This window comes from Monodon monoceros, unplaced genomic scaffold (genome assembly GCF_005190385.1).
Source record: "Monodon monoceros isolate NGI ecotype Baffin Bay Population unplaced genomic scaffold, NGI_Narwhal_1 Super_Scaffold_7, whole genome shotgun sequence".
Lineage (NCBI taxonomy): Eukaryota > Metazoa > Chordata > Mammalia > Artiodactyla > Monodontidae > Monodon > Monodon monoceros.
In genome coordinates, this window is record NW_021703784.1 from 83,541,994 (window position 1) to 83,560,018 (window position 18,025).

General features: G+C 48.4%; 1 protein-coding gene across 5 annotated transcripts in view; it reads right to left on the minus strand.

Moving 5' to 3' along the window:
• Positions 1–17,985, minus strand: part of ELF5 (E74 like ETS transcription factor 5) — a 28,942-nt gene extending 10,957 nt beyond the window's left edge. The window contains exons 1-4 of one of the 5 annotated variants that reach the window (XM_029208452.1): positions 15,744–15,893; positions 14,232–14,342; positions 10,964–11,088; positions 847–1,080 (exon numbers count right to left, since the gene is read on the minus strand). In XM_029208452.1, coding sequence (XP_029064285.1) covers positions 847–1,080; positions 10,964–11,084 — 355 coding nt within the window. In that variant the 5' untranslated portion in view covers positions 11,085–11,088; positions 14,232–14,342; positions 15,744–15,893. Of the gene's footprint in view, positions 1–846; positions 1,081–10,963; positions 11,089–14,231; positions 14,800–15,743; positions 15,903–17,866 lie in introns of those variants that run through there. The other 4 variants (XM_029208451.1, XM_029208448.1, XM_029208450.1 and 1 more) reach the window with 4 other exon arrangements.
• Positions 17,986–18,025: the final 40 nt, after the last annotated feature.

Sequence of the window (18,025 nt, forward strand, 5' to 3'; positions counted from 1 at the left end):
GAGGTGTGTATCATAACCCCACCACAGAGGTGAGACAGTGGAGATTCAGAGAGGTTAAGCCATTTGCCAGAGGTCCTGCGGCTCCGAAGTGTGAGAGCCAGGGTTGGAGCAAAGGTCTTTCTGATCTCACAGTCCTTGCTTTGTACTGACTTTCCATGAATCAGCCCTGTTGACCTTGGAGAAGTCACTTAACCATTCGGGACCTCAGTTCCTTTCTCTGTGATATGGGGATACAGAATTGTATGTTCTCAAAAAATGCTTCCGGGTTTAAAAAACCTGTCCAGCAACATTCTACTCTTGCAGGGCATGTTGCTGTTAAATAATGCTACTGGGGCCACCTTGCGGCCATTCGATCCTTGACCATTAGGAATGTGATAAAAGGAAACGGCAATTAGTCGGACTCCTCTGGAAACAGGGAAGGGAAAGGGTCTAGTTAATTTTCTTCTCCTTCTGCTTAATAAAATGTCAAGCAGAAGCCTCCTCTTTTTGTCCACCCTTTATGGCTAACAATCTTTATGAACATAATAGTTTGTTGTATCAGCCTGGTTCCTGGGCGGTCCTTGAACGTGTTTTAGTTTTCTTTTTCTTTCTTTCTTCTTCTTTTTTTAAAAAATTGTACTCAGCTTGCTTCCTTGTAACTCACTCCGTTTTACCTCCAATCTCTGATTCTAGCATGCTAGAGCTTCTGGGTACACAAAGGTCTGGTTAGCAGGGGATTTGGTTTAACAGAGAGTTGCAGCTAATAACATTTCGCCATGTGAGTCATATGGTAGGGAAGGACCTCAGAGGTCATTTGGTCCCAACACTGGGTCCCTGTCCTCAAAGCCCAGCCCTCTTGGCACTGACCTTGTGAGCGCATGCTCTGGAGGATGAAGTACAGGTACTCCCCGCAGACACCAGCTGCCTCGATGAACTCCTCCTGTGTCATACTGCACAGCTGCAGGCCGCTGATGTTGAAGTGGCAGAAGGAGATGCAGTTGGCATCCAGCTTATACTGGTCGCAGCAGAACTGGAGCCATTCCCAGACGTGGCGCTTCGTCCAGTACTCAGGGTGGACAGACGGCCAGTAGGAGTCACAGGCTGTACCAGGAAGAGACAAGTGAGGGATGACAGCCAGGAGAGGATTAGAAGTCCCTCAAAGGAGGCTCTAGTTTTACTAACATCATCCTCTGTCCAATGAGTTGAAGGGGCCTCCAGCCCTGGGTTGCTCTGCTGGGGTCCTGGTCACCTTCTGTCCTGAAGCGAAAACCAGAGAGGGGACTGGATCCTATGAGTGGCCTTACTGGCAGAAGAGGGAATGACGGGGCGAGAGACCTGGTCCTGGCTAGGGAGCTCCTTGAAAGGGGGGAACTAGGGGAGAAGGAAAGAAAAAGTCCCTTCAGGTATTTGGTTTCAGACAACAGCACATCAAGAGCATAGCCTTTAGAGCCTGACAGGCCTGGGTTCAAATCCTGGTTCTGCTGCTTTCTACTTGGACAAGATCCATAGACATTTAAGCCTCAGTTTCCTCATCTCTAAAATGGGGATAATACGCTCCACTCACAGGGCTGTTCTGGAGTTTGTGGTTAACGCCTATAAACTATATGGTGCATAGAAAGTTATCAATCAATTCAATACTTATTATCGGATTGGCCAAAAAGTTCATTCGGGTTTTTCCACACCATCTTACAGAAAAACCTCAACGAAATGTTTGGTCAACCAAAACAAATGCCTGTGGTGTGCCAGGCACCATCCGAGGCTGATCTGATTCCCTCTGCTGTTATGGAAAGCTGACCAGCACTGGCTATAGGTTTGTGTGCTGCCCCTGGGCATCTTGTGCTGAGGGCCTTGGGCTGCTGAAATGTTGCCCAAGCATCTGGCAGACCTTGGATGACCAGAGCATGCTCCTCCAGGGGAAGGGGGAGGTGGAAGCATTGGTTGTCTTGTTGTTCTTGTGTTTTTGGTGCTGTTTTGAGGAATTTCTATCCAGAGGGCAGATTCCCTTCACTCCTTCAGTGAAGGCCCCTACGCCCCAGACAGAGGTGTGTGCCATCCTGTCTGGGAGGCTGAGAGGAGGCTGTGCCTAACCCAGGGGCAGAGATGGGTGCTCAACAGACTGTCCCAATGCCAGGAGAAACCAAAAGGGTGGCAGATCTGCTATGGAAGATGTGAGGTACCAGGTCCTTGGTCAGGTACTTTGACATAAACAGTTCTTGCCATTGCCATTGTGCTCATTCATTCATTCATTCATTCAAAAAGCTTCAGTTTCCTCATCAGTAAAATGGGTACAATGATAGCACCTACATCATAGGGTTGGTCTGTGGATTAAATGAGTTAATACATGTAAAAGTATTTAGGGTACTTAGAACAGGGTCTAGAAGATTACCACTGAATACCTTCTATTTGCGAAGCAACAAATTTTGATCTGAGAATTCATGATGAATGGGAGGTTTGGTCCCTGTCCCCCAGGAGGTCACAGATGAGGAGACTGAAGGTCATGGAGGTCTTGCCCAAGATCCCACAGCCAGTGTGGGGTAGAGGTGGGATGTGAACCCCAGTCTGAACTTGAAAGCCATTACTCTTTCCGTTCCATCATGCTGGTCCTCAGAGGTCAGCAGAGAGAAGAGATCAGACAGTGGAGGCAGACACAGAGCCAGAGAGAAGGAGAAGGGCTGAGGAGAAAGGCAGGGAGCAGAGGCAGGCAGGGGTGACTGGCTCATGCTGTGCGGATGACAGAAAGTGTCCCTCACGAGTTACACCCCACAGCGCACGGCAGCGAGGCTGTTATGATTCCCCCTTTAAATGCTGCATTGGCTGCCCCTGTCCCCAAAGGAACTGTGGCGCTTCTAATCCCAGGCGGGAGATGGCTTCTCTGCCCCTAAGCACCCCCTGTGTATTGGCCAGGCTGCTATATGCCCTGATCTACATCAGCTCTACTTCCTCGGATTTCCCCCTAAAACGTAGAGGCCTTCCAGAAATCTCTTTTCCCACCGTGAAGTGGACTGAGGTCAAACTTGAACACTAGGTTTGCTGTAGACTCAATAGAAATTGATAAGAGGCCAGACGAGGAATTCAGGCAAGGCTTTCTTGGGACTCGTGCTGCAGCACGAGGGAGTGAGAACAAGAAACACGTGCCCTTGCTTGATCCCCGAGGAGGGTCAACCTGGTCCCTTAAACGGGGGGAGGGTGGGGCGAATTGGTGGGTCAGGCGGGAGGGGCGGCCTAGCCACCCCCTTGGTGGAGCTGAGCGCAGACATCCCGCACAGGACCCTGCTTTTGCTTTGGCGCCTCAGAAGTGGCAGCTGGATTTTGGCCTTTTTGTATCTTATTGTTCATCATTTGCCCCAACTGCACGTACCTGCAGTTATTTTTAGTCCCTCATAATGTCTTTCGTTGGTATTTTGTTGTTGGAGGACTCGTTTGTCCAGGTGCCAGCACTGACGCAAAGGGTCCCAGGTCCCAGATCTCAGGTTTGTTTAAATTTAGGGTTTTAATCAGAACTCTATATGTGTGTGAGTCAAAGAGTTGATATCCGGCCAGGATGGTGGAGGCTGATGTAGCCTCTACCTGCTGGATGAGAAGGGGCCCCCATCAGCCGCTGGGGGTGCCAGGGTCTCCTGGGAACACCTGGCGGCCCTTCCCCCTTCTGGCCTGTGCTTTCACGTGCCGAGTTCTGGCTGGAGTAAACCCGGGGCCTCCACTTCCCTGGTATTCCCACGAGAGATGTTTATGAGCCTTGAAATTCTTCCTCCCTGGGTCCCGAGCTGAGCCCCGCCGGAGATGCCTATCGGGGTGCTGCCCTTGCAGGGCACACTTCATTTCTCTCCATGGAGAGCGTGCGCCAAGTCTCCGAGCCCCTCCCCTCTCTCTTCCACCCCCAAGTCATTTTCTTTGCCCCGGGGAGACGGCCACGGCCATGTTGTTTCTGGAGGCCAGCGAGGGCCTAAGGGATTCGGAGAAGTGTCACTGACCCTGGGAAGGTGTCGCTAGCGCAGCCTCCGTCCTCTCGGCTCTCTCTCCTCGGCAGCTTCCCCGCAGAGCAGGCTTCGTGTGCGGCTCGGGCCCGCCCCACGGGGAGGTCAGAGCCAGGGCAAAACACGGCAGGCTCTCCTCGCCGGCGGAGTCCGTCCCGAGCGCGAGCAAAGTAGCTGTTCTCGGCCAGGTGGAGGGCGAAGCGCCAGCATAGAGGGAAGCCTCTTGGCGTCTTTGCACAGGCGCCTCTGGTCACCTAGGGTGCGGTCCCCTCCTGTCCTCTAAGTAATTGCTGCTCGTCCTCAAGACCCAGCTCACTGCCCCTGTCAGGAAGGCTTGCTGTCCCACAGGGGCGTGGCCAGCTCTGCCTCTTCACCCTGAGTCAGCAGGGCGGAGCCCGCCTAGCCCCCTGTGGGTGTTCCGGAGGTGAAATGACCAGCCAGGGGACTGCCACTTATTATCTTCACTTCACAGGGAGGAAAGTGAAGTTCTGAGAGGTTACGTGACTCAGGCCACGCGGCTGGTCGGTCAGGGGGTTAGGCCTCCACCAACTCTTCTGCCTCTGGACGTGGGAAGTTTGCATCACCTTTGTCTCACTCTTCTTGGTTGGCAAGGACCAGACTGGACACACATCTGGAAGACTGACTCAGCAATTCCAATGAAGGTGTATATATATATATATATATATATATATATATACATATATATATATAAATATATTAAAACATATGCACATAGTTTATATAAATATTTATACAGTATGTGTCTGTATTGCACGGAGACCCCTTCACTACTCGGAAGAGATGCACTCAGGGAAAATACAAGACAGGGTGATACACCCAGAGAATATGTTATCTTTAACAGGTTGTATTGTCTGGAAGTGTAAAGTGTTTGCCTCGATGTGCTTACTATTCACAAAATAATTTAGACTTTTCGGAGAAGCTGAGCTATGAGGCCCTTCTGCCTGTGTTTACCAGTTGGGTACGGATGATGTCCTGTACCTGGTAGACTTAATCCAAAGGTCCACAGGCCACGATTAAACAGCAGCCTTGGCCAGCTCCTTTGAAGTCGGAAGTAGGTCAGGACACTTGTTTAAGGGCTAGCTGCATTGGGAAGAAGAATTAGGGGGCTAAAGGGAGTTTTCAGCAATTCTGGGAGGAAATGCTCACAACCGGTGCTATAACCTGGGATGCAGTGAAATTTGGAGGGAGGCCTTATGTTTTGGAGCTGGCTGGCACACTCAGATTCCCACAGGGTCAGCAGGGTATGTCAGTGCCCAAAGTGGCCCCCGATGGGGACGGTGGGAATGGGCAAGTTCATGCCAAGTGGACAGTGGTGGCCCGGCTCCAATTGGCTGTTGCCAGGCAGGAAGGTGGGCCCTGTGTTGCCAAGCCCAGATATTATGTGAAATCTCTTGATTTTTAAGTGCTGACTTATTTAATTTTTAAAAACCACTCTGAGGGTCAGTCAAAACTCTTCCAAGGCTGGCTCACTCCTGGCAGTGACTTTGTGAGGAAGAACTTCACAAGCTTCTGGACGGTTGTCTCCTTCAGGGCTATTGTTTACAGCGGGCATGCTAAGGCTTTTAAACTTTTTTAGTCGAATAGTATTTTCTTCAAATTGAAACTTCTCTGGAAAAAAAGCAGTGCTGCTTTGCTGGGAGTTAGGGGAAGGTACTATATGGCTTCCCCTCCTTAGCCCCAGAAGGCTCCTTGAATATCACTGTTCTAGAACTTGAAACCAGGGCTCTTGATATTTGGATTCCCCCTAAAAGCTGAACGGGTGTGTGATCTCACACTTAGTGGTCCTGCCTCCTAGGGACCCTAAGAGGGTCTCCAAGGGCATCTGTTTCTTGTTCTCACTCCCTCAGCAAAATGGGAATACTAGGACGTACCCCATAATGCTGTTAAAAAGATTAAGTGAATCAATACGTGGAAAGTGCTTGGAAAAGGACAGGCAGGTAGTAAGTGCCCATTAAATACCACCCATTTATACTTGTTAATATCAGGGCTACTCATACCACTACGTTAATTGCGTTTCCTCAACTTGTTAGCTGTGCAATCCTAACAAAGTTTCCTAACCTCTCTGGACCTCAGCCTCCTTCATCTATAAAACAGGAATAATAATAGTGCCTACCTCTTAGGGAGTTTGCTACGAAATGGAAGAGAAATGATGCATGTAAAGAACTTAGCCCAGTTATCTGAACGACAGGAAGCTTTCCATATGTCACTTGTAATTAGTTATTATTTTGGGATGACATTTGTTCTCAGGGAAATGAGGCCATCTCCACCGGGGCCTGAGTCTAGCTGACGGACAAGCAGAACAAAGCAACTCAAAACTCAGTGAGAGCGAGGCAGACAGTTTGGGTCAGAGGAGGCCTGAGTTAGACGGACTGGACCACAATTAGCATGATTTATTAGCATTGGGAATTGGGAAAGTCTTTTGCCTGGAACAGCGCTGAAGAGGCCAGGGAGTGGACTGGATAGCACCGGGCACCATCGATTGTGGCTTTGTCACCGAAAGGAAGGACTTTATGAGGAGAGATCTGAAATGATATATTGCTTCTAGGTTTCCCTCCTGAGCTGGTCTAGCCCCATCCAATAGTCCTTCTTGGCTTTTCTTCCAAGCCTGTGGAATGATTTAGACCATGAGATGGAAAAAAAAAAGCCTGGAGCAGTGTAAGAAACTGGGTGGAGAAGAGACGAGAAGGGCTGGCTGGGTATCCGCAGAGAGCCGAGGCCATGGGAGTGTGGTTAGAAAGGGGCAGAGAGCACCAAGCCCTGAGCCGTCCTGGGGCCACAGCTGCCCAAAGGCTTGGATGCGTGTGGGAGAGGCCGGAGGTGGCTGATGGTGAGGTCTCTCCTTGGGGGTGTCCTGGGGTGTGACTACCGCCACGGGGCTCACCTTAGGCTTTCCAATGATTTTGTATTTCATTATCTGGTTTCGATTTAGAAGTTCCTAGACTCTCTCTCATATCTGATCTCAAACTTCTATACCCTGAACCGGAGTCTTGCCTAAGAAAAGCCCCTGTGAGACCCAGATGCCTCTCTTCCTGATCCTCTGGTTGTTAATATCCAAGATCAGGGTTTTGCACCTTGTTTTCTTTTTTAAGAAACAGTTCTGTCTTCAAATAAAATCTCCCATTGCTAACATATTTGTTGAGCACTTAGTACGTGCCAGTTACCATGCTACACTCCTTGAGTTTTCTCATGTCATCCTCAACATGATGCTATGAGGTCCTAGATCACGTAGCTTATTTTACAAAGTAAATGATGAAAGTAAGGCAAAGAATGGTGAAATCCTTTCCTGAGGTCACACAACGAGTAAGTGGCTGAGCGAGGAGGAGGTCATACAGGCAGATTCCAGTTCCTGCAGCCAAGCCTTAGTAACCACTATGCTGTATATCTTCCGAATCAAAGTGAGGGAGGGAGGTGGGGAGGGGGACCTAAAGCTTGTCCTTCTCAGCTGTCACTGCAGGTCCCCGAGGGACCTCCTGGGAACCCCTAGAGCTGCCTCAACCTCTGCCGCAAAGTATAAGGAAGATCCGAAAGCCAAGGCCTACTGAGTGTTGGCCTGGCCACCTCGGCAATCAGGGGAGGGGTGTGTGGGTGTGTGAGGGTCAGGATGGAGTTCCAGAAAGTAGGGGTTAGATCAGGGTATTCCATGGCTTGTCAGATGCTTGGCGACTGGGACTTGACTGGAGAAATAATCTCTTCAAAATACCACATGCTTGTGAAATTTATGCACTTCCCCTCTACATCCCTCTTTGATAACATTTTCCAGTATCTGTAACTCTTTACTTTAAAAGCTGAAGGGAAGGCCAGGGTTAGCGCATGATATTCTAGAACATTCTGCAGTCTGTGACTGCTCACTCGCCAGCCTGCCGTGTAGCAGGCTGTGCTGCTTCTAAGACAGGCCAGATGCTGCGCACCTAACGCACGCCGGACACAGATTCAGCTGCCCTCTGCTAAAGCCAGTTAAGAGGCAGTAAGCAGCTGGTTTTCCCAGCTAGGTTGCGTATTCCTCCCTGCACTCTCACGGACATCATTTATCCAGCGGGCACATCATTTCTTTCTCCCTTTCTCTCCCTTTGGTCTCAAAGTGTCTAAGCTGCCAACATTCTGAATTGGAAAGGCTGAGATGGAGACCCGGGCTGCTTTTGTTCAATATGAAAAGTGAAGCGAGCAGAGAGAAAGCTGTTTATCCACCAGCTGCGAGGGAGTCATGAGGTGTCCTGGCTACAGTGACCGCTTGCCAAGGGCCAGGTGCTTTGCTAAACACGTTATATGTGGAATCTCAGTCAATCCTCCCAACGCTGGGAGGTGGATGGCGTTTCAGCTGAGGAGAGCATATCTCAGAGATGTTCGGGAAAACCTGCCCAAGGTCATGGGGCTGGTGGATGCCAGCACCAGCCCTTGACCTCAGACCCAAACAGGAAGCTGCCATTGGGACAACCCTGAATTCAAGCTGGAATTTCCTGGGAGGTGGGCAAGGACCTTAGGACAGATGGCGGAGCAGTGTCTGGAGGAGAACCTGGCTCTCCCCTGACGCATCCCTCTCAGAGAAGGTTTTTGCAGACACTCAGACCCATGTGTCACCTCTTGGGGTGACAAAAAGACAGAAGGCACTGCAGGGCATTCCTCCCACCAGTGGGACTCGGGGAGCCCGGGTCCTCATTTGAGACTAAATTTTCACACCCAACCTTGACCTTTATGAGCTCAGAGACACTCGGCTCCTTCTGAAGTCCAGAGGGCCAGAGGGCCAGCCCAAAGCCTGGCTCCTCCCTCGGGGAATGTCAGGAAGCTGGGCCACTCTCGGAGGATATTCTGTCTTCACATCTTGGTGGGAATTTCTAGTCTCCCAATGGGTGGTGGGGGATGAAGTCTACCTCTGTGATGTTGCCTGATGCAGGAATCAGAGACGCTTCAGGAAGGGATCCTAGCAAGGACCTGGTCCAATCCCTCATTACACTGATGGAGATGCAGAGGCCTCAGACAGGAGAAAGCTGGGTCCGTACTTTTTAAATGCACAGTTCAGTGGCATTAAGTATATTCACATTGTTGTGCAGACATCACCACTATCCATCTCCAGAGCTGCTTCTTCAACCCAAACTGAAACTCATCCTTCATTTTTACACACTTGTGTGTGCTTTCTTTGTGCCTGCCATGTCCCAGACACTTCACACCTATTAACTCATTTCACCCTCACAAGTCTGCGAGATAGGCATTACTGCTATCTCCACTTCAGAGACGAGAAAACTGAGGCATGAGAGAGTAAGGTGTTGCAGTTATTAAATAGCAGAGCCGCTCTTCATATTTAGGACACCTGGCTCCAAAGTCCGAGCTCTTGACAACTACAGAAGCTCCTGGAACATTGCACGGGGTAGGCGGCTGAGGCCACCCCCTCCCATCCTGCTCTGATGCCCCCTGGTAGAAGAGGCAGGAAGAGGAGGCTCCCAGGATGGCAGCTCTGGGTTATGCATGGATGGAGAGAAGGGACAGGAGCTGGGCTCCACCATTGTGGGACACATGGGGAAGGGACAGGGACTCGAAAGCCTTCGTTTTCCTCCTTCAAATTTAGCCTCTTGACCAAATAATGAGTGTAGGGGAGATCGAGTACATTCCTCATTGTCTTTCTTGGAAACAAGGTGCTCCTTAGGCCTGAAGGAGAATTACAATGTGCGGCTGGATGACTCAGGTCCATGTGCAATTATCTGGACCCTGGTGAGAGTGAGCGATGTCATACGTACAAGTGTGTCGTGTGTGAGGTTGGGGGATGGTGTGGGATTCGATTTGTAAGTATGTGTCTCAGGTCTGTCTGTGCAACACTGGTCTCTGGCCTGGAGGCAGGGGCTCCTTGAGATGGACATTTCACAGTGTTCTCAGAGGCCTGGCCTCTTCCGGAGGCTGCTGGCCTCCTGACCCTGAGTGTGGGCCCTGCTGGGCTGGAGCACACAGGGTCAAGGCTGGGTGGTGAGGCCTGAGGGCTCGATCAGTGCTTGCATCACCCTCTGCGGGGCGTGCACCTGCCATGCTAGCAGTCAGCCAGGCTTGCTGTGATGTGTAGTCACCCAAGCACCTGGGGACAGAGGCCCACAGAGGGTTTCTGGGGCAAAGCTCAGCTGGCCTCCCTTTGGCATGGGGCTTGCACAAGGCCCCGTGCTTCCTTCTTAGGAGGAGAAAACTGGGCTGGGAGAGGAGGAAGTGTGGGGAGGGCAGCCTGGGGGACAGCAAGGACACTCCTGTTTACTGAGCACTTGCTTGGTGTCAGGCTATATATTTCACAGTTTGGCTCCCTTAATCCTCACAGTAATTCTCATCATCCCTGCTTTAGGGATAAGGAAATAGAAGCTCAGAGACTATCTAAAATATTAATACCAATAATCACAGCGTTACGTCATTTATAAGATGAACATGTAAGAGAGTTAAGAGTGCAGACGCTCAAGTCAACTTGCATGAAACTTAACTAACTGTGAGACCTTGGGCAGGTCATGTAACTTCTCTGTGTCTCAGTTTCTTCATCTATAAAATGGGAATAGTAATTAGTAATTTCTCCTAGGGCTTCAATAAGGAAGAGACAGGTGTTTGGTACAGAGTCTGGGGCATAGCTAGTAGTTAGCAAATGTTGGCTAAAGCCACAGTGATCAAACAATCACAGTGTACTAGGCTTCGGGCTAAGGGTTTCTTTCTATTACATTGTTTAAATATAATAACTCCAAGAGATTGGTGTTATCATCTCCCTTTTACCCATTAGCAAAATAAGGCTCAGAGAGGTTAGTGGAGTTCCCCAAGCCCACAGAGCTGGGAAAAGCTTGGGGCGAGGATTCCAGTGCTTTTCTCTCTGCAGAAGCGGCCCTTCCTCCCGCCTGGGTCTCCTGTGATCCTCTGCCCTTAACACTGGTGAGAGCTGGCGTATTCAGGCCCCCAGCATGGCATTGTCACACGCCTGAGGCCAGCACCACCTCCTGCCCCAGTCTGTCCCAGCTCAGATGAGCTTCTCCAGACGTACACACCTGTCTGATGCTCAAAGGCAGGATAATACTCTTCATTGCTGAACAGGTCAGTCCACGACATCAGGGGGTCGCAGAAGGACGCGTTGGGCAGGAAGGTGCTGTGTGCCACTGAGTCCAACATCACCCTGTAACGGCAGGAGAGGCTGTGAGGAGGCGGATGAAGGAAGAAAGCCACACTGTAGGAGCCCCCAGCAGGGCGACACTTGGTTTTTAGTAATGACGGCAAACGCTTACAAACATACAGTCTCCCAGGAGCCAGGCACCCCTCTAAGTGCTTTCCATGGTGACATTTTTTAATCCTTGCCACCTCCTGTGAGGTTTGTGTGTGTATCCCCATTTTATAGATGAGAAAACTGAGGCAGAGGGGTTGAGACAATTGTCCAGGTCACATGGCCAGTAAGTGACAAAGCTGGGATTGGAGGATGAAGGCTTTTATTATATAATAATGTTCTTTCTTTACTTTTCCTATTCTCTCACACCTGAGCCCTGAACTGGATTATAATGTCTAAAAATATACTCCTGGGACTTCTCTGGCAGTCCAGTGGTTAAGACTCCATGCTTCCACTGCAGGGGGCGGGGGTTTGATCCCTGGTTGGGGAACTAAGATCCGCATGCCGCATGGTGCGTGGCCAAAAAAATATATGTATACTTCTGAAAACAGGGCAAGAATTATTATAAATGAATATGCCCACAAACACTGATCCACAATTCTGAAATCCAAAAGCTCTGAAACTGAAAGTATATTTGTGTGTGTGTGTGTTTGTGTGTGTGTGTGTGTGTGTGTGTGGTTCCAACTTATTTCCCAGCAAAAACAGTCCTGAATTGATGTTATAAAATTTTTATATATGATTATAATATATATTATATCTCTACTTCTATATATGTATATAAACTAAATACTATACATTTATTAAACGTATACAACTATAGATATGCTCTGTAGTTTTATACCTATAGCTATAGCTTTATTTGTTCCACTTGATCAATATTCATATGATACACTACAGAAATATTAACGCATTTAAGCAGTCCTAGCAGCCAATACCTTGAGAGGGGTATTCTGTGCTCTGCAGTATATACCCTGTGGCACCTTCTTAATACCTGAAGAATTCTGAATTCTTCAGCACATCTCGCCTCAGGGTTTTGGATAAGAGAGTGAAGACCTGTGATAATTGTAACACACTTGCTTCACTGAGGGCTCTGGGCTGAGCAGTTTACGTTCATTATTCATGGTGTCCCCAGGGCAACCACTCTGAGACAGTTTCTGGTGTGGGTTCTGTTTTTATAGATGAGGGATGGGCGCTCTGAGATTCCAGGTAACACGCTGCAGAGCACCCAGGTGGCAGGTGCTGGGAGTTTGGGTGACAACGCAGGTGGGTCTGTTTAAGAAGTCATGAACCTAATTGTGCATGCTGGCGAGTGGGAAGCTTTGGGAGAAGATGACTGGTGGAGGCTGGAAAGGGGATAGAAAAAAATGGGCTGGGGCTTCTACTCATAAGCATTCTTGCCCCACCAGTCTCGTCTTTCAGGTTTCCTTTTGCTGTTTCCCATATTCCCACAATTCAGAAAAAAATGAATTCATGTTTGGTGAATTAGAAAAATTTGTTCACCCAACTTCTATTATGATTATCGCAATAATGTTGATGAGATAGCGTGGTTCTACTCCCTTCTGCAAAGGGGACACAGCAGCTCAAAAATCACAAAGCTGGGAAGTGTCAAAGCAAAGACTAGATTCCAGGTTATTAAGTGCATGGAATTTTAGATGGTCAGGAGCTTATTAATCATCTCGTCCAGTGTTTCCCAAGCTTTAGTCATTCGCCTGCCACCATGATAACTTCCTTAATATATTTAAAAAAATCACTTCCCTTTTTATTTTAACATAACCACATTTATTTAAAAGGAAAACTTTACATCACCACTATAAGTGGAAGGTCGGTATTCGTTTCACATACATAAAAATAAAGACATAAGCATTGAAATAAAAATTAGTCATCCGTGCACCGCCTAGATCAGAGGTTCACGAACTACAACCTACAGGCACAATCTAGCCCACTACCTATTTTTGAATGGCCCACAGCTAAAAATGATTTTACATTTTAAAATGGTTACATATTAAATGGTTATATAAGTACACACATAATGTACTTGATTTTTGCCTTTAGGCCCGCAAATCCTAAAATATTTACTATCTAGTGCTTTAAGAAAAAGTTTGCCTACACCCGACCAGATTTATCTCATGTATCATGAGTGGTCGGAGTAACGCATGTTGGAAAGTACTGAGTTGGTCTAATCTTTCCCCGCACCCATTTTACAGCTGAGAAAGTTAAGGCCCAGGAAATTTGTGTAACTTTGTCAAAGTCACACAGCGTTATGGTATACAGAATTCTTACGTTTTTTTCCAACCCATCTGCTTCCCTTTCTAAAAACACTCACAGCCTCATCTGTTCGCAGACGCATCCCAGGTTCACTTACACGTCAAATAGGACCTCAGTACCGAGAGGGGCAGGGATTGTGTGCTTCCAGAACCAAAGATCAATTCTTTGGGGATGTTTGCAAATCTCTCTATCTATCATCATCACCATCAGATGTGCATGAGAACTGTGCTCCAGACGTAGATAAATAACTGAGTTCAAATTCTCACATGTAGGCACCCTCTCTGGGCGTCATCGAAGGTTCACCAGACCGCACTAGGAAGCCTCCTTCCTGGTGCCCGGAGAGGGTTAACGTGCCCAGCAGATTATCACGTTCTTAGATCTCCCGCTGCGAGCCATATCAAACAGAAGTCAAGGCTGCCTGGGTTTGGACTCTGATTTTCCCACGGATTGATTGGTTTTATATCCAGAGCAGGTGGCTGGATGAAGAGGGATGGGGGTGGGAGATTATGAAGGAGGGAAGGGCCCCTGGAGCCCAAAGCCCCTTCTTCTTTCTGGACATGACCCCAGAAAAGTTCTCTTAAGTGAGGGCTCAATGTAAAAATGCCCCCTGCCCTTCTGGGCTGGAGGCTCAGAAAATGGAGGAAGAGAATGGCAGGCCTCTGACATGACCTTCACTGCTAGGCTTGGAGAAAGGAGAGGTGGCCTCCATGTGGAGGAAAATAGAAAACAGTTCCCAGGTCTTCGATGTCAATTAGGAATCCTCCAGATACATAACGTGACAGTAGGAGTGCACTCTTCCTCATCTCTGCCTAGCAAAGCTCTCAAAAGTCATTTGGTAAATTGAATTTGATCATATAAAAATTAGGAATATTTTTGACCAGTACGATATTTACCTCCTTTAAAGACTTCTTTTTTTTCTTCTTTTTGCACCAACCCACTGGCTGCTCTGTAATCTCTCCAGGGCTGTACACAGCACCGTCTGTATCTGATTCCCTTTGGTGGTTCTTCTATGGCAAATTATATCCATCAAGTTTTCTTAAAGGGCTGTCTTCAGGTGTACAACATGCATTTTTCTTCTGTAATTATCTTTTGCTTTGTGGAAAGATGTGTTTTATAAAAGGCAGCAGCTTTTTTTTTTTTTTTTTTTTGCTATTGCAGTGGGAGGACGGAGTGTTATTAACTCTGGATTCTCCACAAGAGACCTCGGCCACTTAGCCAGTGGGCTCTAGGTGTGAAAGTTTGGGAATAATGGCTGCTTTGTATTCCGCAGCCCAGCTTCTTAGGCTCTCTATGGTCCTTTTAATAATTGAACATTTTAGCCCTTAAGATTTCTTTAATGTAGGTGGAACAGGGTGGTGGGAGAGAACAGCTATTTGAGGACCCTCTTCTCAGTGAAGACGTTGGTGCCCAGTGATTTGTAAGGCCAGGCCTGAAGTTAGAATATGTATTCCCAGTGGGGGGGGACAGTGACCCTAGAGGGAAAAAATTGGTTCTTGAGGGTCAGAAAAATCTTAGCCATTATAATCCTTTATGACCCTCCAAAAGGCCATAGTACGTAAATGATAAATAGTAAATCTGTGATATTAACATTTCATGGAAGGGGTACGATTAAGAAACAATGATCTAAAAAGGCTCCCTAGAGGGGGTGATAAAGAAAAAAAAGGTTGAGAAGCACTGTGTTAGAACCAGAATCAGCAGCAGGACAAGAAGGGATGTCTAGGGAGGGTCCTAGGCCTGCTGTTCTAACCACACATTTTTGGTTTTTGAGGGGCTGGCTGGTTTGTCATCACAGAAATAGCACTGGGCTGGGAGTCATATACTTGCTCCTTGCCGAGCCTCAGTTCTTCATCTGCTAAATGGACACACCGATGAGGTGGACTCCAAGACCTGCCCCAGCTGCGTGATTTTCTGCAGGAACCCACTGGAGTGGGCCGACACATCCACACGTGTGCGTGCATATGCACACGCATATATACGGTGGTATAGTTGGATGGTGCAGTCAAGTCAGCTCACCAAACTGGAGTACAATTCAATCACTACAGAGATGAAACTTTTAGCTCTAAAAATTCCCCCAATTTTCTCTTCTCCCTTTCCTCCTATGCCCACTGTGGACTCTGGACATTCTTTGCCTGGGCTAGCCAGGCGCCTTAAGTACTCTGGACCCTCACTCATGGCCCATCCACAGACCCACGGCAGTAGGAATCAGTTTCCCCAAAGTGTGGTCCACATTCTAGCTGCCTAATAAGTAGGAAAGGGTCAAGCACATTCCACACAAGGGGGAGGAATCAAGTGGGTTCTCTTCCATGCACGAGAAAGGCTGGCTGGACCTTTGGGAGTGGCGTGGACGCTCAGGTCCCCAGTGCCTGCAGAGGCTTCCTATCCCTTCTGAGAGTCGGCTCACTCACCAAGGTGCACGGGGAGGGTCCACACAGTCAGAGAGACAGGCCTGTGGGCTTCCTGCCCTCACACGAGTCAGAGGCAGCAGTCACAGGTGTGGTGTCCATGGCACCTCTGCTCAGCCTTCCAGAGAGAGCAGAAGCAGAAAACCACCCAGCCTTGGCCAGTTAGCCAGAGAAGGAAAATTCCTTCCTGACCCTGGCAGAGATCATCAACTTCACTTCGGGCATGTGACCAAAAATCCACCCAGTGAAGCACCTACACATTGGCTGTTTATGCGCTAATACATCACTGGGCAGAACAAGGCTGTGAGGGTGTAAACCATGGAGAAGGGGGCCAGGAAGGGCCTTCCCTGATCCCACCACCTGGGCAATCTCACTGGGAAAAATAAAGCTTTTTGTCCTCTAAAGCCTCAGCGATATCCCAGTGTCCATCAGGTCCCAAGCCCTGCGGGCAAGGCAGGGTCCACTTCCACCTTTTGGACCTCCCTAAGAAGGGACACATGGAGGAAAACCCACTGGACTATTTCAATACTTGCTACTAAAGGATTGTGGGTTGGCTGCTTGAGTGTTTGCTCTGGGAGAAACCAGAGCAGCTGTGAGAACTGCCTTGCTGACGTCTTGCCAAGTGATTCCTCATCTTTCTTTGGCTTGTGTAGGGAGTTTGCTAGTTAGTTTGTTTTTCTAAAGATTCAGCGAAGACTCATAGGAGGTACGCCGTATAGTTTACTGTGGGCTCCAGTACAAAGCTTATCAGCTTTGGTTTGGATTAAATCCACTGGGGTTTAAATCCCACCTCTGCCACCCACAAGGCAAGGGACGTGGGACACACTTCTTGCTACTCAGCCTGCCGAAATTGTATTTTTTATTCTTTATTTTTGTTTTATACAAAGTGTGTTATGTAAAAATCCATGACCCTCTCTGAGCTCATCTTTAAAATGCCTCATCTCTAAAATGGGGATTTTAAACACAATGCTCAGGATATCCCAAGGATTTAACCAAATTAGGTAATATATGTAGATGAGTAGCCATAATACGTATGTCCATTCCTGTCCCAGCGGGGGGGGGGGGGGCCGGGAAAGAAAATCAATCATTGTCAATATATCTAAAAGGTTGCTACTCAGGTGACTTCTTTGAAAAGAAGAAAACCAATCTGTGAAAACTCTTGTCAACAGCACCTTGAATCATGAAAAACATTCTCACAGAGAACATGGGGACAAAAGATTTAAGCTTTCACTCAGAGGGGCAAACAACCCCTCTCCCTGCGTCTTTAGACTAAAACATGAAGCTGTCTCCCTAAATCACTTTACCTTTCTAGGCCTCAGTTTCCTCATCTGTAAAGCGAAGAGGTTGTCCCTAATGATGTCTGATAACCTTTCCAGTTTGTAAAATTCTTAGCACATCCAAATAAACGTGGATCCCCAGCTCCAGCTGGAGAAGGGAGCATGTGCTACTGGTGGCTGCCAGCAGGGGGCGAATGCACACGAACACCACATACTACAGAGTCTTTGCGGAGGTCTGAGAATAAATACAGTGGAAAAACCCTAACCATTGCTTTTCTGGAAGCATTCTATATGGAGGTGGTGTGAGAGGGCAGAACGGGTTTCCTTTAAGCTATTATGTAAGACAATCTCCTGAAAAACGCCCTAATCTGTATAAGGCAGCTATCTTCTCTGTTTCAAGGGGGGGGGGTGTCCATGAGCAGGCCGATGGGAAAAGGAGGCGTTTAGGCAGGAGAAGGTGGGCTTTCCTTGAAGCTGAATATTTTTTGGTGTAAAATCCAGCTTCCCTTCCTAAGGTTAGCTTTAGGAAGGGTAGAGAATAGAGTGCCTGTATGCATTCTCTCTTAGTTAGTTCCCCTTGGTTTAATCAAGTGATCCAGAGGCAGTGGGGGCTACCACGGTGGTGGTGGGTGGCTGGCTACACAGCCTGAGGATGCAAAAATGTCTCTCTCAGGTAAGCAGTTAAATCCCACTCAAACAGCTCCCGGGAGGCACTGTGACTGATGGACATGGCAGGAGGGCGGGCAGTCTGGAGCTGGGGACAGACCTACAGACCCAGGCCCCAGCCGGAGGCTCTAAGCCCTGAAACCCCTTACAATTCATCCAAAAGAGCAAAGAAAAGGTGCTTACTTGAGGACAGCGGTGCTGGGTCCAAAGAGGAGGTTTTCAAGGCAAGAGAAGGCGGGCGCTCCCAGCACCGGCGTACAGTGGAAATAAAGGCACCTGTAGCCTTGTGATATAAGTAACACCTACAGACAGGTCCGTTTGGTTTTTCAGGTTTATGCACAG